This window comes from Trachypithecus francoisi, unplaced genomic scaffold, assembly GCF_009764315.1.
Source record: "Trachypithecus francoisi isolate TF-2019V2 unplaced genomic scaffold, Tfra_2.0 Lachesis_group4, whole genome shotgun sequence".
Classification (NCBI taxonomy): Eukaryota; Metazoa; Chordata; class Mammalia; order Primates; family Cercopithecidae; genus Trachypithecus; species Trachypithecus francoisi.
This window is the reverse complement of record NW_022681469.1, coordinates 72676901-72703456: the sequence shown is the minus strand read 5'-3', so window position 1 is coordinate 72703456 and position 26556 is coordinate 72676901. Positions and strand designations below refer to the sequence as shown.

General features: G+C 43.3%; 1 protein-coding gene across 4 annotated transcripts in view; it reads right to left on the bottom strand.

Annotated features, from left to right (window-relative positions):
• GATAD1 (GATA zinc finger domain containing 1) overlaps positions 1 to 26223 on the bottom strand; it is a 46947-nt gene extending 20724 nt beyond the window's left edge. The window contains exons 1-8 of one of the 4 annotated variants that reach the window (XM_033193750.1): positions 25607 to 26217; positions 24716 to 24841; positions 22854 to 22913; positions 18946 to 19129; positions 16983 to 17267; positions 15781 to 15818; positions 11336 to 11427; positions 9713 to 9785 (exon numbers count right to left, since the gene is read on the bottom strand). In XM_033193750.1, the coding sequence (XP_033049641.1) occupies positions 17077 to 17267; positions 18946 to 19129; positions 22854 to 22913; positions 24716 to 24841; positions 25607 to 25858 (813 nt within the window). In that variant the 5' untranslated portion in view covers positions 25859 to 26217 and the 3' untranslated portion in view covers positions 9713 to 9785; positions 11336 to 11427; positions 15781 to 15818; positions 16983 to 17076. The other 3 variants (XM_033193751.1, XM_033193749.1, XM_033193752.1) reach the window with 3 other exon arrangements.
• Positions 26224 to 26556: the final 333 nt, after the last annotated feature.

The following is a 26556-nucleotide window of genomic DNA, read 5'->3' as shown; positions in this document are numbered from 1 at the left end:
GCCTTTGAAGATCCTTCAAACCCAACGTCTCAACTCACCTGGACTATTTTCCTCCAAGGGTTCAGGGATAGCCCCCATCTATTTGGCCAGGCATTAGCCCAAGACTTGAGCCAGTTCTCACATCTGGACACTCTTGTCCTTCGGTACATGGATGATTTACTTTTAGCTGCCCATTCAGAAACCTTGTGCCATCAAGCCACCCAAGCGCTCTTAAATTTCCTCACTACCTGTGGCGACAAGGTTTCCAAACCAAAGGCTCAGCTCTCCTCACAGCAGGTTAAATACTTAGGGCTAAAATTATCCAAAGGCACCAGGGCCCTCAGTGAGGAACGTATCCAGCCTATACTGGCTTATCCTCATCCCAAAACCCTAAAGCAACTAAGAGGGTTCCTTGGCATAACAGGTTTTTGCCGAATATGGATTCACGGGTACGGCAAAATAGCCAGACCATTATATACACTAATCAAGGAAACTCAGAGAGCCAATACCCATTTAGTAAGATGGACACCTGAAGCAGAAGTGGCTTTCCAGGCCCTAACCCAAGCCCCCGTGTTAAGCTTGCCAATGGGGCAAGACTTTTCTTTATATATCACAGAAAAAACAGGAATAGCTCTAGGAGTCCTTACACAGGTCCGAGGGACCAGCTTGCAACCCGTGGCATATCTGAGTAAGAAAATTGATGTAGCGGCAAAGGGTTGGCCTCATTGTTTACAGGTAGTGGCAGCAGGAGCAGTCTTAGTATCCACAGTAGTTAAAATAATACAGGGAAGAGATCTTACTGTGTGGACATCTCATGATGTGAACGGCATACTCACTGCTAAAGGAGACTTGTGGCTGTCAGACAACTGTTTACTTAAATATCAGGCTCTATTACTTGAAGGGCCAGTGCTGCGACTGCGCACTTGTGCAACTCTGAACCCAGTCCCATTTCCTCCAGACAATGAAGAAAAGATAGAACATAACTGCCAACAAGTAATTGCTCAAACCTATGCTGCTCGAGGGGACTTTTTAGAGGTTCCCTTGACTGATCCCAACCTCAACTTGTATACTGATGGAAGTTCCTTTGTAGAAAAAGGACTTCAAAAAGTAGGGTATGCAGTGGTCAGTGATAATGGAATACTTGGAAAGCAATCCCCTCACTCCAGGAACTAGTGCTCAGCTGGCAGAACTAATAGCCCTCACTCAAGCACTAGAATTAGGAGAAGGAAGAAGGGTAAATATATATACAGACTCTAAATATGCTTACCTAGTCCTCCATGCCCATGCAGCAATATGGAGAGAAAGGGAATTCCTAACTTCCGAGGGAACACCTATCAAATATCAGGAAGCCATTAGGAAATTATTGTTGGCTGTATGGAAACCTAAAGAGGTGGCAGTCTTACACTGCCAGGGTCATCAGAAAGGAAAGGAAAGGGAAATTGAAGAGAAGCGCCAAGTGGATATTGAAGCCAAAAGAGCCGCAAGGCAGGACCCTCCATTAGAAATGCTTATAGAAGGATCCCTAGTATAGGGTAATCCCCTCTGGGAAACCAAGCCCCAGTACTCACCAGGAGAAATAGAATGGGGAACCTGACAAGGACACAGTTTTCTCCCCTCAGGATGGCTAGCCACCGAAGAAGGGAAAGTACTTTTGCCTGCAGCTAACCAATGGAAATTACTTAAAACCCTTCAACAAACCTTTTACTTAGGCATTGATAGCACCCATCAGATGGCCAAATCATTATTTACTGGACCAGGCCTTTTCAAAACTATCAAGCAGATAGTCAGGGCCTGTGAAGTGTGCCAAAGAAATAATCCCCTGCCTTATTGCCAACCTCCTTCAGGAGAACAAAGAACAGGCCATTACCCAGGAGAAGACTGGCAACTAGATTTTACCCACATGCCCAAATCTCAGGGATTTCAGTATCTACTAGTCTGGGTAGACACTTTTGTTGGGAAGAGGCCTTCCCCTATAGGACAGAAAAGGTCCAAGAGATAATAAAGGCAACTAGTTCATGAAATAATTCCCAGATTTGGACTTCCCCGTGGCTTACAGAGTGACAACAGCCCTAGTTTCAAGGCTACAGCAACCTAGGGAGTATCCTAGGCATTAGGTATACAATATCACTTACACTGTGCTTGGAGGCCACAGACCTCAGGGAAGGTCGAGAAAATGAACGAAACACTCAAACAATATCTAAAAAAGCTAACCCAGGAAACTCACCTCGCATGGCCTTCTTTGTTGCCTATAGTCTTACTAAGAATCTGAAACTCTCCCCAAAAAGCAGGACTTAGCCCATACGACATGCTGTATGGACGGCCCTTCCTAACCAATGATCTTGTGCTTGACCGAGAGACAGCCAACTTAGTTGCAGACATCACCTCCTTAGCCAAATATCAACAAGTTCTTAAAACATTACAAGGAGCCTGTCCCCGAGAAGAGGGAAAGGAACTCTTCCACCCTGGTGGTATAGTATTAGTCCTAAGTCCCTTCCCTCTAATTCCCCATCCCTAGATACATCCTGGGAAGGACCCTACCCAGTCATTTTATCTACTCCAACTGCGGTTAAAGTGGAGTGGAGTCTTGGATACGTCACACTTGAGTCAAACCCTGGATATAGCCAAAGGAACCTGAAAATCCAGGAGACAACGCTAGCTATTCCTGTGAACCTCTAGAGGATGTGCGTCTGCTCTTCAAATGACAACCAGGAGGAAAGTAACTAAAATCGTAAATCTCCATGGCCCTCCCTTATCATGTTTTTCTCTTGACTGTTCTCTTACACCCTTTCACTCTCACTGCACCCCCTCCAGGCCGCTGTACGACCAGGAGCTCCCCTTACCAAGAGTTTCTATGGAGAATGCAGTGTCCTGGAAATATTGATGCCCCATCATATAGGAGTTTATCTAAGGGAACCCCCACCTTCACTGCCCACACCCATATGCCCCGCAACTGTTATAATGCTGCCACTCTTTGCATGCATGCAAATACTCACTATTGGACAGGAAAAATGATTAATGATTAATCCTAGTTGTCCTGGAGGACTTGGAGCCACTGTCTGTTGGACTTACTTCACCCATACCGGTATGTCTGATAGGGGTGGAGTTCAAGATCAGGCAAGAGAGAAACACATAAAAGAAGTAATCTCCCAACTGACCCGGGTACAGAGCACCTCTAGCCCCTACAAAGGACTAGATCTCTCAAAACTACATGAAACCCTCCGTACCCACACTCGCGTGGTAAGCCTATTTAATACCACCCTCACTGGGCTCCATGAGGTCTCGGCCCAAAACCCTACTAACTGTTAGATGTGCCTCCCCCTGCACTTCAGGTCATACATTTCTATCCCTGTACCTGAACAATGGAACAACTTCAGCACAGAAATAAACACCACTTCTGTTTTAGTAGGACCTCTTGTTTCCAACCTCGAAATAACCCATACCTCAAACCTCACCTGTGTAAATTTTCGCAGTACTATAGACACAACCAACTCCCAATGCATCAAGTGGGTAACTCCTCCCACACGAATAGTCTGCCTAACCTCAGGAATATTTTTTGTTTGTGGTACCTCAGCCTATCGTTGTTTGAATGGCTCTTCAGAATCTATGTGCTTCCTCTCATTCTTAGTGCCCCCTATGACCATCTACACTGAACAAGATTTATACAATTACGTCATATGTAAGCCCCGCAACAAAAGAGTACCCATTCTTCCTTTTGTTATCAGAGCAGGAGTGCTAGGTGGACTAGGTACTGGCACTGGTGGTATCACAACCTCTACTCAGTTCTACTACAAACTATCTCAAGAACTAAATGGTGACATGGAACAGGTCGCCGACTCCCTGGTCACCTTGCAAGATCAACTTAACCCCTAGCAGCAGTAGTCCTTCAAAATCGAAGAGCTTTAGACTTGCTAACTGCCGAAAGAGGGGGAACCTGTTTATTTTTAGGGGAAGAATGCTGTTATTATGTTAATCAATCTGGAATCACCAGTGAGAAACTTAAAGACATTAAAGATCAAATACAACGTAGAGCAAAGGAGCTTCAAAACACTGGACCCTGCGGCCTCTTCAGTCAATGGATGCCCTGGATTCTCTCCTTCTTAGGACCTCTAGCAGCTATATTGCTACTCCTCTTTGGACCCTGTATCTTTAACCTCCTTGTTAAGTTTGTCTCTTCTAGAATCAAAGCTGTAAAACTAGACTTAAGTTCTACCGCAGACCCCTGGACCGGCCTGCTAGCCCATGATCCGATATTAATGACATCAAAGGCACCCCTCCTGAGGAAATCTCAACTGCACAACCCCTACTATGCCCCAATTCAGCAGGAAGCAGTTACAGCGGTCACTGGCCAACCTCCCCAATAGCACTTAGGTTTTCCTGTTGAGAGGGGGCACTAAGAGATAGGACTAGCCGGATTTCCTAGGACAACTAAGAATCCCTAAGCCTAGCTGGGAAGGTGACCGCATCCACCTTTAAACAGGGGGCTTGCAACTTAGCTCACACCCAACCAATCAGAGAGCTCACTAAAATGCTAATTAGGCAAAAACAGAAGGTAAAGAAATAGCCACTCATCTATTGCCTGAGAGCACAGCAGGAGGGACAAGGATTGGGATATAAACCCAGGCATTCAAGCTGGCAACAGCAACCTCCTTTGGGTCCCCTCCCTTTGTATGGGAGCTCTGTTTTCACTCTATTTCACTCTATTAAATCTTGCAACTGCACTCTTCTGGTCCATGTTTGTTACAGCTCAAGCTGAGCTTTTGCTCGCTGTCCACCACTGCTGTTTGCCGCCATCGCAGACCCGCTGCTGACTCCCATCCTTCTCCCTTACAATAGTAAGCAATTAATTTGGATTCGCGAATTGATCAGTCCAAAGTGGCTGCCAGTTTGAAAATCTCAGGAAGGTACCATATATACTAAGAGAAACCCTGACATGAGGGCCTAAGCCAAAAGTTGGCCCACATCCTTCCTCTTCTAAATTTAGGATGGGCACTGTAAGGATAAATATGAACTGAAAAGAGTAAGTTTAATTCCACCTGTTCAAAATAAGGCAAGAAATTTTCCTCCCCTCCATGTCAGGTTATTACTTGAGAAAACTTGTATGTACTTTCTCAGTCTCTTTATATATACACATTTTTTTTTTTTTTTTTTTTTTTGAGACAGAGTTGTGCTCTTGTTTCCCAGGCTGGAGTGCAGTGGTGCAATCTCGGCTCACTGCAACCTCTGCCTCCAGAGTCAAGTGATTCTCCTGCCTCAGCCTCCCCAGCAGCTAGGATTACAGGTGCATGTCACCATGCCCGGCTAATTTTTTGTATTTTTAGTAGAGATGGGTTTCACCATGTTGGCCAGGCTGGTTTCCAACTCCTGACCTCAGGTGATCCACCTGCCTCAGCCTCCCAAAGTGCTGGGATTACAGGCATGAGCCACCGTGCCCAGCCTGAAATATATATATATAAATATTTAAAAACTGAATCAGCCTTTTGTCAGCTGTATGACCTAGGAATGTCTTTCTCAAGGATCTGGGAAATGTAAACATCACCAGATGGCATACCTATCTTCCAGTTTCTGTGGGAGGGTAATAACCTAATAATCTTAATGAGTGACTTGCACCAAGCTGTAAAAGTAACTCCTGTTTCCACACTCCCCCAGCCCCAAGAAGTTGATTATCTTAGATAACATAAGTGGTCACATCAATTATCAGGTAAAGTTAGGATGAACTGTGTGACCAATGGTGCTGTCAAGTTCTCTTAGTTGAAGACTATTTATCTTGAAAACATACATGTAATGGGCTATACCTGCTTGGCTGTATAAAAGCATGAAATTTCCTTCTGTCTTTATGATCTCTTAACAAAGTGCCTGTGATGTGCATCACATACTCATTTAATGTTTATTCATTAATAAAGCTTTTCTTTCTCTACTGCCTTCATGGAGAGGATTTCTGGGTTGAGAGAAGACTTTGTTTTTTAAATTACATTTCCCCAATAGCACCTTCACTCTTTATTCTAAAATGGCTGGCTGGGTGTGGTGGCTCACGCCTGTAATCACAACCCTTTGGGAGGCCAAGGTGGGAGGACTGTTTGAGGCCAGGAGTTTGGGAATGGCTGGGCATGGTAGTACACAACTGTGGTCCCAGCTACTCAGGAGGCTGAGGCAGGAGAATCGCTTGAACCTTGGCAGCGGAGGTTGCAGTGAGCAGTGATCACACCAGTGCACTCCAGCCTGGGTGACAGTGCAAGAACCTGTTTCAAAAAAAATAAAATAAAATTGCTGTCTTTTTCACTCACACCTTCACTATTCATGGGGAGAATTGTGTAAGGTATAACAGTCTTTTTGTAATAAACCTCCCCACTTCCTCTCAGCTTCTGCTAACCAAGTGGCACATAGAAGTTAGGGTAATTAGAAGTAGAGATGATGTTATGAGAAGTTGAGGTTAAGATTGTAGCTTTTCTTTTTTCTTTTTTTGAGACTGAGTCTCACTGTCGCCCAGGCTTGAGTACAATGGCGCGATCTTGGCTCACTGCAACCTCTGCTGTCCAGGTTGAAGCGATTCTCCTGCCTCAGTCTCTGAGTAGCTGGGATTACAGGGACGTGCCACCACGCCAGGCTAATTTTTGTATTTTGAGTAGAGACGAAGTTTCATCACGTTGACCAGGCTGGTCTTGAACTCCAGTCCTCAGGTGATCTGCCCGCCTCTGCCTCCCAAAGTGCTGGGATGACAGGCGTGAGCCACTACGCCTGGCAGATTGTAGCTTTTTTGTTTATAGTTGGTTAATTACTTCATGCCAGTCTGTCATGTTTAATAAACAACACAGGTTAGTGATTGCCTTTTTTTTTTTTTTTTGAGACGGAGTTTCCCTCTTGTCACGCAGGTTAGAGTGCAATGGTATGATCTTGGCTCACTGCAACCTCCACCTCCCAAGTTCAAGCGATTCTCCTGCCTCAGTCTCCGGAGTAGCTGGGATTACAGGCGCCTGCCACCACACCCGGCTAATTTTTGCATTTTTAGCAGGGACGGGGTTTCACCATGTTGGTCAGGCTGGTCTTGAACTCCTGACCTCAGGTGATCCACCTGCCTCAGCCTCCCAAAGTGCTGGGATTATAGGCGTGAGTCACTGTACCCAGCCTCTTCTTCAACAGAAAAGAAAGAAAATGGAACTATGTAAGTTCAGCTATGTACAGGGATGCTTTAGAAATAACATTTAGATTTTTAATTTGTATTAGATTCTTTGGACCTAGTACTGTATTTCTCACAGTAGCATTTACCCAATTTCTTTTGGATCCTACGTATGGCAGTTCAGCAGTGACATTTCCATGGTATTTTCTTAACTTCTTTAGGCCTCATTTTTCCTATCTGTAGAATGAGGTAGTTAGATTAGATGGTCTCTAAATCCATATGTCTACAAAGAATATGAATCTTTGAAAAACTGTTTTCTTCATCTGGATCACAAGCCACTATCAATCTATGAGAATCTGCACTGGAGTTGAAGAAACTAGCTTTATTCAGGAAATCAAATTTCATTTGCCTAGAAATGTTCAGCTTACAGTATCTGACATGAACTCTTTGGAAGCTCCTCTATTGCATTATTCTGATGCTCAGGGCATCAACATGCTGGGACACTCCCTTGCCTAACCCCTGTGCCCAGGGGCCCTGCCTGAGGACACTGGCAGGATTCTCTAGCTTGCTCTGAAAAACAATGCCTTTGCTGTAGCCACTCTTCTGGTTGTCCTTTTATAGCCTGTCCACATTTCAGTGATTCCACTGCAAGCTGAAGCATGCAGCAATTAGAGCAGTTTTTCCATTCTTCTTCATTCCCAAGGCCCTTTCCTAGACTTTCATAATGCAAGACACAAGGACAGACAATTATTATTTCTAGGCTTCGGATATTTGTGCAGAGGACCAGAGTTGAGAAAGGGAGCCTTGACTGTGGTAGGCCTGAATGTGTTCTAATTTTGGACATGACCTCAGAGTGAGCACTGAGGCTGGCCCACAGGCCAGAGACCCACAAACAACATGGCTGCCCGTCTTGCCCACCTGCCTCACACAGTTTGTCCCATAAAAGCATTAAATTAGGAGACAGAAACCAATGGTGCAGAGTTTTGTTACTGCATTGCACATCTCCTGAGTTCTCAAATCCATATTTTCAATTATCTAATGGATACTCAAGTCCAGGAGATGCCTCACAGTCCTCACATTACAAAACAGAATAAACACCTCACATCACTTGCAAATCTCAACCTGGCCTTGTTTACTAACTGGGAGATTTTTAAATCATAAGAATCAAGTAGGATCTTTGCCCATGTATTTTGTAAGATTTTTTCACCTACCACAAAGTTGTACTCATGTCTTCCTTAATTCATCCTTCTCCCTCAGTCTCTATTTACAACTGGTTATTAAATTCTGTTGACTTTATCTCCTATATATCTATTTTTTTAAGATTATGGTAAAATATGCATAACAAAACTTACAATTTTAACCTTTTCTTTGAGACGAAGTCTCGCTCTGCCACCCAGGCTGGAGTACAGTGGCGCAATTTCAACTCACTGCAACCTCTGCCTCCCGGGTTCAAGCAATTCCCAGGCCTCATCCTCCTGGCAGCTGGAACTACAGGCACCCACCACCACACTCGACTAATTTTTGTATTTTTAGTAGAGATGGGGTTTTGCCATATTGGCCAGGCTGGTCTTTAACTCCTGACCTCAACTGATCCACCTGCCTTGGCCTCCCAAAGTGCTGGGATTACAGGCGTGAGCCACCGCACCCAGGCATTAACCTTTTTTTTGTTTTGTTTTTGAGACGGATTCTCGCTCTGTTGCCCAGGCTGGAGTGCAGTGGCACGATCTCAGCTCACTGTAAGCTCCGCCTCCTGGGTTCATACCATTCTCCTGCCTCAGCCTCCCGAGTAGCTGGGACTACAGGCACCTGCCACCACACCCAGCTAATTCTTTTTTTTTTTGTATTTTTTAGTAGAGACAGGGTTTCACTGTGTTAGCCAGAATGGTCTCAATCTCCTGACCTCATGATCCGCCCGCCTTGACCTCCCAAAGTTCTGGGATTACAGGTGTGAGCCACCACGTCAGGCCAGCATTAACCTTTTTTTTTTTTTTTTTTTTTTTTGAGGCGGAGTCTCGCTCTGTCTCCCGGACTGGAGTGCAGTGGCCGGATCTCAGCTCACTGCAAGCTCCGCCTCCCGGGTTTACGCCATTCTCCTGCCTCAGCCTCCCGAGTAGCTGGGACTACAGGCGCCCGCCACCTCGCCCAGCTAGTTTTTGTATTTTTAGTAGAGACGGGGTTTCACCGTGTTAGCCAGGATGGTCTCGATCTCCTGACCTCGTGATCCGCCCGTCTCGGCCTCCCAAAGTGCTGGGATTACAGGCTTGAGCCACCACGCCCGGCCGCATTAACCATTTTTAAGTGTACAATTTAGTGTCATTAAGTACATTCATCATGTTGACTACTCTGACTACCCATTTCCAGAATTTTTTGAAAATCACTCCAAACAGAAACTTTGTACCCACAACACCCCTCTTCCCCCAACCCTGGTAACCTCTAATGTTCTGTCGCTATGACACAACTTGCCTATTCTAGGTAACTAACTCATATAAGTGGAATTATATAATATTTGTCTTTTTAAGTTTGGCTTATTTCCCTTAGCATGTTTTCAAGGTTCACCCTTATAGCATGTATCAGAATTTCATTCCTTCTATGGCTGAATAATATCCCACTGCATGACCTCACCACGTTTTGATCATCCACTCATCTGCTGATGGGTCCTTGTGTTGTTTCTATCCATCTCTGTCAGCTCGGGCCGCTGTGACAAAATACCGTAGCCTGAGTGGTTTAAACAATACACATTCGTTTCTCACAGTTCTGGATGCTGAGAACCCAAGACCAAGGTGCTGGCAGATTTGGGTTCTGGTGAGAGCTCTCTTCCTGGCTGTGGCCACCTTCTGGCTGTCTTCTTACATAGTGAGGAGAGAAAGGAAGGCTTTGGTATGTTTTCCTCTTCCTAACAGGACACTAATTCCACTATGGGGGCTCCACCCTCATGACTTCATCGAAATCTGATTACCTCCCAAAGGCCCTACTCCCCTAATACCATTGCCTTGGGGGCCAGGGATTTAACATATGAACTTGGGGCATGGTGATCAGGCACACATTCAGCCTGTAACACCATTTAGATTACCATCTTTGGACCTAAACACATAAACTTGTATTTTTTCTCTGATTATATAAGTAATGGATGCTAGTAATACAAACTTCAAAATTTTTAAAAGCATAAAGAATATTAAAATGACTATAATTCCAACTATGCTTGTTGTTGACATTTTGTTTGTTCCAGTTTTCTTTATATGCATATGTATGCATGTGTATATGTGTGTGTGTGTGTGTGTTTTTGTTTTACAAAATCAGAATCATTATGTAGTTGTGTCCAGGTTTTACACTAACCATTTTATAAACTTTTTCTGCGTTATTAAAAATTATTTGTAAATGGTATTTCTGATGACTGCACAAAATTCTATTAGAAAAATATCAAAATTCATTTTCCTGTTGTTGGACCTTTAGATTGTTTCTGGTTTTTCACAACTTTAAATACTGGAAACAACCTCTTTTTATACTCATTTTTTGGTCCACATTTTAAATCCTCTTAGCATGGATTCTTAGAAATGAAATTACTAGATCAAGAAGTATAAATACTTTTAAGATTATTGATATATATTGCTATTCTAAAAAGCTATGTTAATTTACATCGGCCACCAGCTGGATAGGGTGTCCCTCTGTGCCTCTGAGATGGTCCCTAGTGGTCTCTGCCCTTGGAGTTCACGCCCCTTGTGTGATCCTGTGCTCACACCGTACCAGGGTTGGTCTGTGTGACCCAACAGCATATGGCAGAAGTGCTGGTATGTCCCTGCTTTCAGATTAGGTTATAGAAAAGATGGTGGCTTCCATCTTGGGTACAACTGCACTTACATCTTTCTGTCACGAATCATTTGCTGTGAGCAAACCCGTGGAGGCCCATAGAGAGGAATGGAAGCTTCCTGCCAACAGTCACATGTGGGAGCTGTTTCTCCCGTTTTATTCTTTGCTTTTCAATTTAGTATATAAACTTTAAAATAATCCAATCTATCTTTCCCTATGTGATCTCTTTCATTACTTTTTAATTTAAACAATGTATCAAAATACTACATATTCATAGCAAAAAGAAGATGGCCAAATAATTCTAAATAGTTTATAATGAGAAACAGTAGTTCCTTGCCTTTTCTTTCAGAGTCTCAGCAACTGTTATCAGCCAGAATTTGATTAGAGAAACAGAACCACTAGGAGCGATACAGAATAAGGAATCTATAAAGGCAACTTTACCTTATACAATTGTGGGAGCTTGCTGAACGCTCTGTGTAAAGCTGTTGCTTCTGTGTTTGGTGTCGGGTCCTTAAGTCAGCAGGGCAGGCAGTCTGGAAGGGAAGACAGATTTCAAGTGGAGGACAGGAAAGAAAAACTTGAAGCTACATTAGTCTCTTACCCTCGCCAAACCTCCAATTCAGATGACACAGGCACTCTGCAGAAGACGCTGGTGACCTTTACCACACAGCTAAGCATGCACTTGGCCCAGGAGTGGCTGAAGCTGAAGGAAGTCACTCCCGAGTTTTTCCCCAGAAGCATGATGTGAATATAGGAAAATAACGAAATCACTGACTTTATTTCCTCAGCTGGTCATTCATCTCCCTTTCAAGGGTTTAAGAACTACTATTTATAAAATATTCCAGATATGTATAGACTAAAAGCCAGTGGTTGTTTACCACCAGTTGGGCAGTATGCAAACAAACGTGTGTGTGTGTGTGTGTGTGCGCTTATTGTAAAAAAGTTGGAAAATACTGCTTGTTAGAGAAAATTTGGAAAATACTGCAAAGTATAAAGCTGAAAAAAGTAGCTGTAGAAAACCGCTGTTGACATGTTAAAATTCTGGAGGCATTTCTGTCTTTGTTTTGTTTTGAGACAAGGTCTCACTTCTATCACCCAGGCTGGAGTGGTGACACGATCATGGGTCACTGCAGCTCAAGTGATCCTCCACCTCAGTCTCCTAAAGTGCTGGGATTATAGGCATGAGCTACTGTGCCTGAGCTCCTTCCATCTTTTATAAAAGATGCTTCTTGTTTGCAGAATTGCTATCATACAGTTCTACATTCTGCCTTTTTTTCTCTTATTTATTGTGAACCTTTCCGTTATTACTAGCAATCTTCCTCGTGGGTCACCATTAAGAGGTGTTTAAATAAATTACCGTGCATTTGTGCATCTGACCCAATAATTAATGGCCCACCTCTTGTGGGTCATTTGGGTTCCTTCTCCTTGCAACAGACCTTCTCCTGGCTTATGTTTCTTGGGTGTAGGAGGTACACCCTCCTACCAAAGGTATGGCTCACACACCTGGTATGAAGTAAACAGCACAGTTCTTCAAACATGTCCAGGGCAGCCAGACAAAATCCACAAAAATGCCTCTCCCTTTTCTGGGCATGACAGAAACTTCATTCTAAGCTTGTGCAATGTCTATATGTAGACACAACACACATGCATGTGTATAAAGCAAATAAATACATTTCCCTCTATTGTTCATTTGATTTCACCTACTTATGATTGAAATGGAAAACTTATTAGGCCTGGAAAAGTCTTTCACAGCCAGGAACTGGAATGGTTTGGGATAATTTCTTTCAAATGCTCATGTTAAGCTTTATTTGTCTTAAGAGAACTATTTAAAACTCATCTTAAAAACATCTTGTTTAGGCCGGGCGCGGTGGCTCAAGCCTGTAATCCCAGCACTTTGGGAGGCCGAGATGGGCGGATCACGAGGTCAGGAGATCGAAACCATCCTGGCTAACACGGTGAAACCCCGTCTCTACTAAAAATACAAAAAAATAGCCGGGTGAGGTGGCGGGCGCCTGTAGTCCCAGCTACTCCGGAGGCTGAGACAGGAGAATGGCGTAAACCCGGGAGGCGGAGCTTGCAGTGAGCTGAGATCCGGCCACTGCACTCCAGCCTGGGTGGCAGAGCAAGACTCCGTCTCAAAAAAAAAAAAAAAAATCTTGTTTAAAATAATCTTAAAAACAATCTAATACTAACCCAGAATATAACAATCTAAGTTTTACTTGACTATTCACAATGTAAAAGTTTCAGCCAAAGTTAATATGAATTAATAACTAAAATATCAACAAGCATTTTAGTTAACAGTATCTAATTCAGACCCTACACTCAGCATCTCCCATAAGCAAGAACCTGGGTTAGGTTATGTGGAAGTTACAGAGATGAGTAAATAAAACACAGCATCCCTGCCCTACAAGGAACAAAGGGATAGGAGTGATGATGGAAGTAGAAACTTAAATGTGATGACAACAGGATAGAGATTGATTTCAAAAAGCCATGGGAATCTGAAAAGGTCTCAAAGAAAGAATCTGAAGGCATTATGAAAGGTCTTTGGAAGGTAGAATTGGACAGAACAGTACGAACAAGGGCTCAGAGCCAGAAAAATTAGGCGGGTATATGGGGGAAATATTTTAGTGGTAATGAGGAGACAGGGCTGGGAACACAGACCAGGGCCATATCAGGTTCGGCCTCAGCAGAGAAATGTAAGCAATGGGAACCATTGCACTGGGTGAAATTCAATCTTTATTTTAAAAGATGGTACACAACCATCTACCAATTTATAAACAGATGGTCAATTTATAGATTTTTAAAAGTCTACATTTTAATATTTTACATTGTGTTCATTTTATTAGCCATTTCTTGATTTTCCCAAAATCTGTTACTTATTAATGATGAATCTATCTACTCCAAATTCTTTTTTTTTTTCAGATGGATTCATGCCCTGTCGCCCAGGCTGGAGTGCAGTGGCGTTATCTCAGCTCATTGCAGCCTCTGCCTCCCGAGTTCCAGTGATTCTTCTGCCTCAGTCTCCCGAGTAGACTAGCTGGGATTATAGGCGCACGCCACCACGCCCGGCTAATTTTTGTATTTTTAGTAGAGACTGGGTTTCACCATGTTGACCAGGCTGGTCTCAAGCTCCTGACCTCAGGCGATCCTCCTGCCTCGGCCTTCCAAAGTGCTGGGATTACAAGCGTGAGCCACTGTGCCTGGCCTCTACTCCAAATTCTAAGTACTATACTGTTTTGGTTTTAAACACCATTTTTGGTTACATAGCCCCATTTAAATTGTTTAAATGAAATAAATACATCCAAAGTAAATACACTGTGAAAAATACATTTTAATCCAAAAGTTTTGAATATTAGCACTTAGAAAGTCATTTACAATCAATTTTACTATAACCTTTGTGAATAAAGAGATCATTATGTACATGTAGCTACCTACAGTTGTTTCTTTCCAACTCACAAACCATAACTATGTGGGAAAAGGGTAAGAGTTAAAGCCGCTGCAGTTCAAAATCATTACAATCAACTTAGATTCTGCAAATTTTCCCAGGGTTGAAAAATGCTGGTTAAATCAGGACAGAAGCGGAGGCAAGTGAGTGCACCCACTCCTCCCCCATTTTACATGTTGCTCCCTTACTTAACTGGCAAAGACCTGTACCTGAATTCTAGACAATTTCATATACAATAGGCCTCTTATTACGGGTCCACAGCAGATGGTTTAGGGTAGACGTTTTCTTTTTCTTTTTTTTTTTTTTTGAGACGGAGTCTTGCTCTGCTGCCCAGGCTGGAGTGCAGTGGCCGGATCTCAGCTCACTGCAAGCTCCGCCTCCCGGGTTCACGCCATTCTCCTGTCTCAGCCTCCCGAGTAGCTGGGACTACAGGCGCCCGCCTCGTCGCCCGGCTAGTTTTTTGTATTTTTTAGTAGAGACGGGGTTTCACCGTGTTAGCCAGGATGGTCTCGATCTCCTGACCTCGTGATCCGCCCGTCTCGGCCTCCCAAAGTGCTGGGATTACAGGCTTGAGCCACCGCGCCCGGTCTTAGGGTAGACGTTTTCAAGATATCAATGCTAATGGCCTACCAATGACTTTCATGACTTCCCAATCTTCATTTTAACGGTAGTCAGGAAACTATCAAGCGGGATGCCTGATCTCAACATGTTTCCTCTGTGGCTTTGGTGAAGCTGACTATCTGTAGTATAAAATCTTATGGTTTGATCGGAAGTCTTGTTTTTGACTAGAAACAGTAAAGAGCAGCTTTATTAAGATCAATGGAATGGTTCTGAATGCCTGTTTGCTACAAAAGGATTAAATTCAAGTTTTTCTTTCTTTTTTTTTTTTTGAGACAGAGTCTTGCGCTATCACCCAGGCTGGAGTGCAGTGGCGCGATCTTGGCTTACCGCAACCTCCACCTCCCGAGTTCAAGCAATTCTCCTGCCTCAGCCTCCCGACTAGCTGGGATTACAGGCCTGCACCATAACACCCAACTAATTTTTCTATTTTTAGTAGAGACAGGGTTTCATCATGTTGGCCGGGTTGGTCCTGAACTCCTGACCTCAAGTGATCCATCCACTCAGGCCTCCCAAAGTGCTGGGATTACAGGCGTGAGCCACTGCGCCTAGCCTAGATGAAAGTTTTTAAAAGCCTGGGCTAGTAAAATCATCCACCAATCACTTTTCTTATGGTTAAAGCAGCCAAAAAGCTGTCACAGCATTTTTGAGATGAGAACATAAGGCTTGTGTGGCTTTATGATAGATACTGTTAGTCATTTTATTTGATTAACCCCTTGGTCAGTCATCTATACCTTAATTAATACTTTGTTCTTATAGAAAAATATAAAATGTCCATTTTATGAGTTTCTAGAAATAAATAATGGAGAAAAATAGATACTACCTGTTCCTAATGGTCTCTCTGGAAATTACAGCTTTTGCCTAGGAAGATACACATACAGAATATCATTTAAGTTCAAAATATATTTCATTACATTCTATCCCTTTTAATTTTTTGTTTTCTTGAGACAGAGTCTTGCTCTGTCATCCAGGCTGGAGTGCAATGGCACGATCTCAGCTCACTGCAACCTCCACCTACTGGGTTCAACCAAGTCTCCTGCCTCAGCCTCCCGAGTAGCTGGGACTATAGGTGTGCACCACCATGCCTGGCTAATTTTTATATTTTTAGCAGAGACAGGGTTTCACCATGCTGGCCAGGTTGGTCTTGAACTCCCAACCTCAGGCGATCCATCTGCCTCAGCCTCCCAAAGTGCTGGGATTAAAGGCGTGAGCCACTATGCCCAGCCTTTTTTTTTTTTCCGAGACAGGTCTCACTCTGTTGCCCAGGCTGGAGCACAGCAGCACAATCTTGGCTCATTGCAACCTCCGCCTCCTGGGTTGTGATTCTCCTGCCTCAGCCTCCCAAAGATCTGGAATTACAGGCAAATGCCACTACATCTAGCTAATTTTTGTATTTTTAGTAGAGACAGGGTTTCGCCATGTTGGCCAGGCTGGTCTCGAACTCCTGACCTCAGGCAATCCACTTCCTGACCTCAGGTGATCTGCCTGCCTCAGCATCCCAAAGTGCTGGGATTATAGGCATAAGCCACTGTGCCTGGCCCTATCCCTTTTAATTTTCTAAGTAACCAGTAATAAATAATCCAATGATTACTAGGTAGTAGAAAAAACTTTTTAGTCATTTTTCCAGCTAAGAATTTCATTTAAAGATAGTATGAAGAAGATTAGAGAACTGGAAATCCAGTTTTTTTGTGATTTTTTTAAGAGACAGAATCTTGGCCGGGCGCGGTGGCTCACGCCTGTAATCCCAACACTTTGGGAGGCCGAGGCGGGCGGATCACAAGGTCATGAGATCGAGACCATCCTGGCTAACACAGTGAAACCCCATCTCTACTAAAAATACAAAAAAATTGACCGGGCGTGGTGGCGGGTGCCTGTAGTCCCAGCTACTCGGGAGGCTGAGGCAGAATGGTGTGAACCCGGGAGGCGGAGCTTGCAGTGAGCCGAGTTTGTGCCACTGCACTCCAGTCTGGGCGACAGAGCGAGACTCCATCTCAAAAAAAAAAAAAAAAAGAGACAGAATCTCACTTCATGGCCCAGCCTAGAGAACAGTGGTGCAATAGCTGGGACTACAGGCCTGAGCCACCACACCAGGCCTGGAAATCCAGTTTTAATTTGTGAACTACAAATGGTTGGCAACTGTTTCCTTAATTGTTATTGCAGGAGTAGGCCCAACATGAGTCCATATGTAGCCCTTCTCTGGTCTGGTGGGAACTGTGGGAAATGGTGATGACCGTGACTTGAAATACTCAGAAGGTGCATGACAAACAAATTCCAAGTATTCCATCTTCCTTGGAAGATCTTCCTCTGGCCCTGGAAGGCAGCCAAGGGAAAGGTTAAATACATTTTTGACCATATACATCATTTTCATTAGATGTTAAAATTTCTAGACACTGGGAGAGACCACTTTGGGAGCAACCTGGCATTAGCCCTTGAAACATGCAGTACTTTGAAATTATTCTTAATCATTTTTCTTCTTTAATGGCTTAAAGAATATGGAATTCTCCCAAAAACAGCGATTGAACACTTGCATCATGTTTATTTTGTACCCACACTGTTGTAACTTTACACATATCAATACCTTCATTCCTCACAGCAACCTTCTGAGGTACGCATTATTATTATTCCCATTTTACACATGAGGAAAGTGAGGCAAGAGAAACTAAGAAATTTGCCAGAGTCACATGGCTGGTAAATGGCGGGCTGTGAACCCAGACACTCTGGCTCCAGAACTGGTGTTCTGACCTCACACCATGCTGCCTCGCTGTAGGACAAGGATGCATATCAGAATCTGGGGATTAGAAAGACGAGGCAGTAGAGGAATCCCGAAGGTGATTCTGATACATCACTGCCTCTGCTGGGATCCTGACCCACAGATACGGTAAATAAAAGTTCTACGTACTTATAAGCAGAAGGCTAGAACTGTTTGGTAATGTATCAAACTTGACATGTAGGTGAGAATAACAGTGGTATATTATTTGTCCCTGGAGTTCGCTTCAAAAAAATATTTATGCTTGTTCTCAGGATGCAAAAGTAATGATGCATGCTCGTTGCAGAAAGATTAAAAAGTCTGAAGTAACTTTAAAAATCTGAAAACTTTTAAAATTGTATTGATCAGTAAATTCTTGTGAGTCTATGTCAAAACTGTTTTGGCAGCTTTGAAATTAACAAAACACAGCAGTTGCCATTTCAACTATCAGTCTTTATGCTATAAAGGCCTAGCATGACATGTGTAGCATGCAGAGGTATACATACTTAGAATTTGCAAGTATGGGATAACTGGGATAGTTCTTTTCTAAATTATTTTTGAACAGGTTTGTATAAATAAGTAACCTAAATAACCTAGTTCCTGAGCAATAAATTATTGTAGTACAGTTTAACCCTGGGTCACTCTAAAAAAATCTTATCCATATCACTTCTTAGTAGATGCACATTGCTCTAACTCAAAATAACTGATAGCACTCAAACTCCAGCTACATAAAATGCCCCATACTTTCTATAAAGCTCTCTAATTTTTTTGTACTTAATTATACTCATGCTTTTTTTATTATGGACTGAACTGCATCCCCCCCATCCTCCAAATTCATATGTTGAAGCCCTAATCCCCATGTGATGGTACTTGGAGATCAGACCTTTAGGGAGGCAATTAAGGTTAAATGAAACCATAAGGGTGGGGCCCTCATCTGACAGAAATGGTGTCCTTGTAAGAAGAGACACCAAAGAACTCTCTCTCCATGAAAGGCCATGTGAGGACACAGCAAGAAGGTGGCTATTTACAAGCCAGGAAGAAAAGCCTCCCCAGAAATCCATGTTACTAGCACCTTGATGTTGGACTTCAGCCTCCAAAACTGTGAGAAAGTGACTTTCTGGTGTTTAAGCCACTTTGTCTGTGATATTTTGTCCTGACAGCCCAAGCTGACTAACACACTTTTTTACATAATATTGGAGAGTTAACTAAGTTAAAGAACCTAGTGCCATTTGTCAAACTTGCCTATGATATAGGAGGCGGGATCAAATTGGTCTCTGGGGCTAGAGAGGGTAGGAATGAGCCACGTCAGTGCTGCACTCTTCTCGCAATACTGGTCCTGGATAAAACCTCTGATTTGAGCGTAGTAGGGCTTTCCATCTTGTTCATCAATCACAGAAACAACATCACCAATTTGGTAATATACTCCCTGGGTGAAAGAGAAGATAATCCCACATTGAAAATAAAAATAGAACACCACAGCTATGAATGAACCTTAATAGGTAAACAAGTTTTCAAAGTGGTCAATAAAAGGTGTTCAAGATGGTCTAATGTACCAATGTTTATATGTTTGGTGCCAATTCTAAAGTTGTTTCACTTTTGAATGAAAATTATACATACACATTCGAGGGTGCATATATGACAGTTGACATCTGGAAAAAACATTTATTCATAAACTACTTTGATTTTATATTGCTATAATACTATCCCTACTTTTTAAAAAACAGATTTTATTTTTTACAGAGGTTTTAAGTTTACAGTAAAATTGAGCAGAAGTAGAGAGATTTCCCATAGACTCCCTGCCCCCACACATGCACATCCTCCCCTATTATCAATAACCCCTCCCACCACTGGAGTGGTACACTTGTTACACGGATGAACCTACACTGACACAGCATCATCAAAGACCAGAGTTCACATTAGGGTTCACTCTTGGTGCTGTGTATTCTATGGGGTTGGGTAAATGAATAATGACATGTAACCACCATTATAGTATCATACAAAGACAGTATTAATCGTTTCACTGCCCTAAAAATCCTCTGTGCTCCATACTGTCTCTACTTTGTTAGCCACAGTCATGAAGTGGTAGTAAGGTTAAACGGCTTGCTGAAAGTCATAGAGACTGCAGCTGAAGCTCCTACGTCAGCTCAGTAGTCTTTCTCTGTACTGTGTTGAAAATCAATGCTGATTTAATAAGAATGCATTCTACATGCCACCCTCCCCAACCATCCATTCAAAGAAAATAGATACCATGAATTTACACCAAAACAAATTCAAACCAAAAATAATCTTTGGATTATAGTCTTCAGGATATGTTTACCTCAACCTGTTATACATCTCCTAGACTCACTGCTGCCTTTCTCTTCCACTCCCAGTTGAGTTTTATATCCTTCCACAACAGAACTACTAGTACTTCTGGAATTCAAGGCTTTGTGTCTCATTCATTTCTGTTCCACTTTATACCCAACTAACTAATGTGTACATGTCCTGTGTTAAATCCTCCCTATGACTCTATTATCCATCCTATGTCCTCTTTCCTGGGTCTTGAGCTGGAAATAATCTCTCCCCTAAACACCCATAATGGTTGATCCAAATCTTCATGACATCCAGCACCTCCTTAAGTGGGTGTAGTTTTCTCGGTGGGATATACTGTCCTTGACATGGGAACAGTGTAATTAATTGCTGCTTCCCTTCAAACAGGGACTTGACAGCAGGTAAACCTGCAGGAATGTGTACCTCAACCATAAAAACACTTCTGAGGAAATACTTCCAGTAACGGAACTGTAACATAGCACCTGATAGGCCAGGAGTTTTTTCCTGGTGGACCCTTTATCCAATGTCTGAGGGTGGCTGTTTCATCCGGGTCACTATGGATGGGTCTGGTCTATGCAGGCCACAGTCTGTTACTTGCTAGTTCCTACCCATCAACAGCTGGTCCTTCCTCCCAGTCATGAGTCCAAAGTTATTTATCATATAGTTTACATTTATGGTTCACTTTGTCCACATGTATAATCAATATTCCCAAATTCTAAATGAGAATACTTGCTTATCATAAGCTTATCATGCATATCACAGCATACTCAAATGTATGCTGAATGAATATGAATCCAAAACATCTGCTTTCATAGTGTGAAGGCAGAAATGCAAAGTAAAGACAATGTCTTAGTGAAAGATTCCAGTAGTAGGCAGTGCCTGGCACATAGTAGGTATTTATTAATATATGCTGTGTTGCGTACATATATATAACACCAAACAGGACTAAGTCACTGATCTGAATAGTCTCCTCATTTGCTGACAGGATTCAAGGTTTCTGGTGGAGAAAAGGGATCCACAAGAGAACAGCACTAGCTTAGGCATCACCAGACCTGAGTTCATGGAGTTGTTCTGCCACCACCATGCTCCAATGAGGCCACTCAGCCGTTCTGGGTCTTGGGTTGTCACACTCTTGACCGCTGACCCCAGTGGCTCCCACTCAGGCTCCTCTTGCAGGCCTGGTCTGGGCTCTAGCTCAGTGGCTGGCAGTGACCTCTTGAACTTGCCACCATGGTGCTGCCTGCCAGTGGCACTGTTGTGACAGCCCCCACAATACTGGGCATTTGCAACATTGCTTGACTACTTTGTAGGATTATTGTCCTTACCATTTAATAAACATGGGTGGCAGACAATACAAAAGTACAGTCAGTCACAATAACAGGTCCCACACGGCTTTCCATGGAGACACACAAGGAAATCATTAGCACACTAAACCCGTAGCTCAACAAGTTGCTTCTGGCCTTAATCTGTAAACTGTGAAGGTAATGCACAAATATGAAGATATGATAACTCCTACTATTCATTGAGTGCTTACTCTGCTAAGTGCTTAACACATATGATTTCACTTGACCCACTGAGGTAGAAACTATTTACAATTCCTATTTTAGAGATGAGACATCAGAGAGGTTGGTCCTCGTCACATAGCTAGTCACTTGCTAAAGTTATAGAGCCAGGAACTATGCTCTAGGCTTAAGCTCTGGTATGAGACTGCCTCACTCCATGACTTGTTGGCTATGTGATCTTGGACAAGTTAATTAACCTCGCTGTGCCTCAATCTTCTCATCCAGAAAATGGGGATAGTAGTATCCACCTCATAGGGTGAACTGAATGAAATAAAGCATGCAAAATGCTCAGTCACTGATACATAGCAACTGTTTGCTAAACTTTAGATATTTTATTAACAATGTATTAAATGTTGGAAAAACAAGAGACATGTTTGCCTGTATACAGACTTCTTTTGTTGTTGGTTTTTCCCAGTTCTGCTGAGGAATGCCAGTGTAACCCTGTGGGGAAGAACAGACTTCGACTATATAGATTGCGGGCTTTAAAAAAAGTATACTTAAGGGCATAATCACTTGAGTTTCTCAGTCCACCTGGGTCAAGTATAAAGCACTAACTCACATCACTGTCCCCTAAATGACAGTTCAGATCCCAAAGCACCAAATAGCCTTCAATGGTTGCTGCCTGTGCCGTGCCAGGCCTGCCGAGCCTTGGAGGGGTCTATATTCTAATTCCTTTCCTAAGACTTCTGGTTTAAACACAACAATCTGTCACTTCTCTCACTGAGGTATCAGATGTCCATGGACTTTGGCCGTAGGAAACCTGACCTCCTCATTCTTTTATCAAAACATCTTGGAATTCCTCTCACCATGGATTTCTAGTAGGTGTTAATCCTCACTACTGCCCTTACTCAGCTCAACTCCACTTAAAGGCATTTTAGAACCTCAGGGCCTACTCTACCCATCTGACACCACAGTCTACAACCTGTACTAGTCCAAATCCTGCCTCTGTCCTTCTCGTTCTTCAATGCCATCACACTAATGGCTCCTCTTCCATGGCTCCACACTACACAATCAGCATTCTAAGAACAATTCCTATAATCTACACTAAAAAACAATACTTACGATCCTCACATCATATGTCAGTGGGCACCTTCTCCTCCCACTTCAGCTCTAGATGAGATGTTTGAATAACAGTCACTCATGGGGGAAAATAGTTAAGAAGGGAACAAAAAGTATAATCACACCTTAAACAAATAAAGAGGAGAACTAATCCAACATTTTAGTGGCACATTACCCACTAGGCCCAACTCTTCCTTCAGTAACTCTACAAAAGCTTACCTTGTAGAAGATTGATTCTGCAGTGATTATAGTGGAAACTGACTCAGGAGCTTTGATGGGCTATGAAAATACAAAACACGTTAGCACATTCATAGTATGTATGTGTGTACAGGTATTTTCCCAGCCCTATGAGAGTTCTATAATTTGAGAAATACTAAACTGTACTGTTTGGTGACAAGAACTGCAATAAAAAGATAAACGATTTTCTGAATGTTGTGGCAAAGCAGTCTATTTCCACTGCAGTTTCTGCTACTAGCTTAAAAATTGCTGAGACGAAGAACAAGCTTCGATTATGCTGCTGAGATCTAATGCAAAGTCCTCTCAGAGCTTCACTACACATGAACATTCCAGTTATAAAAATGTACCTGCTCTAATAGCCTGGGCATGACAGAATGCAAGTAATAAAAAATGTACAGATGAATACAAAGTGAAAAATGTCTCCTTGAAGACATTTTCCAAGTCAACTATTTAGCCATAATACTCAATGTCGGTTTTCTAGCAAGCTGGAACTAAGGCTTTAGAAACTTTGAGTTCTTAGTAATTTGCTACCATCCAACCATTTTTGAAATCCCTACTAAAGCTTCAATACATACTTTTATGCCACAACATAGAAAGTAGGCCTCCCCAGATGTGTCTTGCTTAGTAACATTGAAGGGTTGCAGACAAACGATAATGAATTAATTGCTGAGAACATGGTATACTACACTTAAAAGGAAAAAATGTGCACATGTGATACAAATAAGATATTTTGCATAATCAACAAATGCCTCGCTTAACTAAATTATAAAAATCTTAAATAAATTAGAAGCAACTACTCTGAATAAGAAAATACTTTGGGGAAGGGAACATCACACACTGGGGTCCATCGGAGATGGGGGGCAAGGGGAGGGAGAGCATTAGGACAAATACCTAATGCACGTGGGCCTTAAAACCTAGATGGTGGGTTGACAGGTGCAGCAAACCACCATGGCACATGTATACCTATGTAACAAACCTGCACGTCCTGCACATGTATCCCAGAATTTAAAGTAAAATTTTAAAAAATTAATTACATTAAATTACATTAAAAAAAAGAAAATAGTCTGCCATCTGCATAAGTCTACTGCAGGGTCCCTTTGTGTTTTAGAAATAAATATGCCCAACTTCAAAAATGTCTTTACGGGTAAGTGAAACATTCCTGTTCTGAAAGAAAAGAATACCATACTGAGACTTAAAAAAATAGTCCATAATGCACTGTCCATTGTGTTTGAACATTATCCCTTGTTTATAAAAACTGATAATTGCAATAAAAATATGCTTTCAACTATTTCCAGCACAGGTCTTTCAACAATGTCTTTTCTTAGAGCAGAAGAGATAAGGCTTAGCAGAATTTTTGACTCATATTCATCAAATACATCATCATCATAAGTCAGTAAGATACATTTTCTGGGGCTTTAATAACAAATAAATATGCAAATGAGTTCTAGTGTTAATATTTACTTAGATTTTTAAAGAATGAAAAAAAAGTTTTCTTAGTGTACCTGGCCATATCAAGAACCATAATCTCTCCTCTTCCTTTCCACAGAGAACCCCAAAAAATGGGCTCAAGGCTGATGTTTCTTTTAAACCCATATTTTATATTTTCCAGGGGAAAAAAATAAAAGCTAAAAAAAAAAAAAAGAAGGAAAGAGTATTATTAACTTTAAAAATAGTGAGCCTCCTGCAACAGAGCTCATTCCCTTTTGGGGAGTCTGGACCACTCCCCAGAATACTAAGGAAGGGCTACCAAGGGCAGAGTCCAAGTTCAATGGTGAGAAATGAAGGCAGTGGCAGGATACACACAACATCATTACAGTAAAAGGCACTGTCCACAAATATCTTACATTTTTCAATTTAAATATATGTCTTCTCCCTTTTCCTTTGGTGGAAACTTTCTTCTCAGCAGCCGGAGTAGATTTGTATTTAGTGTTTCTGAGCCGAGCAGACCTCCTGTGAATTTCCTGCTTACTCTGTTAAACAAATTAAAGAACAGAGAAAGAAGTAAAAAGTGTATAAAGGTTGCAGTACAATCATCTTACAAGGATCCCAGAGTATGTACTTTATAGGAGTATTTAACAATTAAGAGTGCGCCTTTGCTTTTCAACAGAGGTAATTTCAGCAACTGGGCTAAGTAAAACCGGAAGTTCAACACAGGAATCTCGGAGCTCGCTGGACAGGCGTCTCCAGAGCCTCCAAAAGGTGTGAGCTGCTTGTAATAGGGCAGGAGGCAGAAGTAGGAATCAGTCTAGGCCAAGACAAACACTATTCATTTGTTGTGTCTACAATAGAGAAAAATACTTAACAACTTTACTCCCTAAGGCCAGATAACGTATTAGGTTACAGAGCCTCCTACAACTGAATACTTAAGCTGCCATTTACAATAATGACATAATAATCTTACTTCATAACCTGATATGACAAAACCTTTAACAAGGAATGAGGTCCAGCACCTGCATTTGTGGCATGACCCTGTTTACGACTGTGTAGACGTGTGTATATTGAGATTTTCTTAAGGGCTTTACATCTTGGTTCTTATTGTTTTGAATTTCTTAATAATAACAGGTGCTTTGGAATGGGTCAAACCAAAGATCTCAGAAGGAGGTGGGGAGGGGCGTTCCAGCCGGCAGGACTACGGCGATCTGGGAAGCCCGGGCCCTACCGCTCCCAACCCGCCTGGCCCCTGCCGCCTAGCGCCTGGTCGGCCTCCGCCGGCGGGAGGGGCCGGAGGAGCTCACCTGCTTGCCGCCCCCGCCCCCGTTGCTCTGCGGAGGAGTGGCGGAGGTGCTGGCGAAGGTCGCCGCGCCGAAGCCGCCGCCGCCGCTGCTGCCCCCAGTCCCTCCAGCCGCCCCCGAGGCTGCGCCCCCGCTGCCCGCGCCGCCCCGGCCAGTGCAATGATGGCAGAGGATCTCCCCCTGCGCGCCCTTCTTCCACATGGAGGACGACGTGGTCTTGCATACGCTGCAGGTGGGCTTCAGGCCCAGCGGCATGGTGGCCAGCTCGGGCGGCCCCCGCGGGCGCAGAGACACGGGAATGGCGGACGCTAGCCCGGCCGCCCCCTGGTCGGCCCACCACTCCCGGCGATAGGAAGAGCGGTGAGGGCGACGGCACCGAGCTGCCAGTGAAGGTACCAGGCCGCTAGCGCTGCCGCGTGGAGGTGGGAAGCGGGTTCCGCGGGCTCCGCTGGCTCCGCACCCGGCACCAGCCCCGGGAGGCCCGAGGCACTGGGAAGCAGGACCGGGAAAGGGATATGGCCGGCGGGGACGCGGAGGCTTCCGGCGGTGAGCCGGCCCCAGGGCCGCGCAGCCCGACCGCCTGACCGGAAGTGCAGCGCCCGGAATTACTGGGAGCTTGCCGTAGTTCCGCTTGCTGTCGCCTAGAGGCGCGGTTCTCAAAGTTTTTGGTGTCAGGCGTAGAATTTGCGGGGTAAAATGCAGGACGCCCAATGAAATGTGACTTTCAGGTAAACGACGAACAATTGTTTTTAGCGTGAGTGTATCCCATGCAATAATGGTTTATCTGAGAGGAGTTTAATTGGGAGTCCTGTATTTTTATGTGCTAAATCTGGCAATCCAGGTCTGGCGTGGTGGCTCACGCTTGCAATCCCAGCACTTTGGCAGACCAAGGCTGGCGGATTACTTGAGCTCAGGAGTTCGAGATCAGCCTGGCCAACATGGTGAAACCCCTT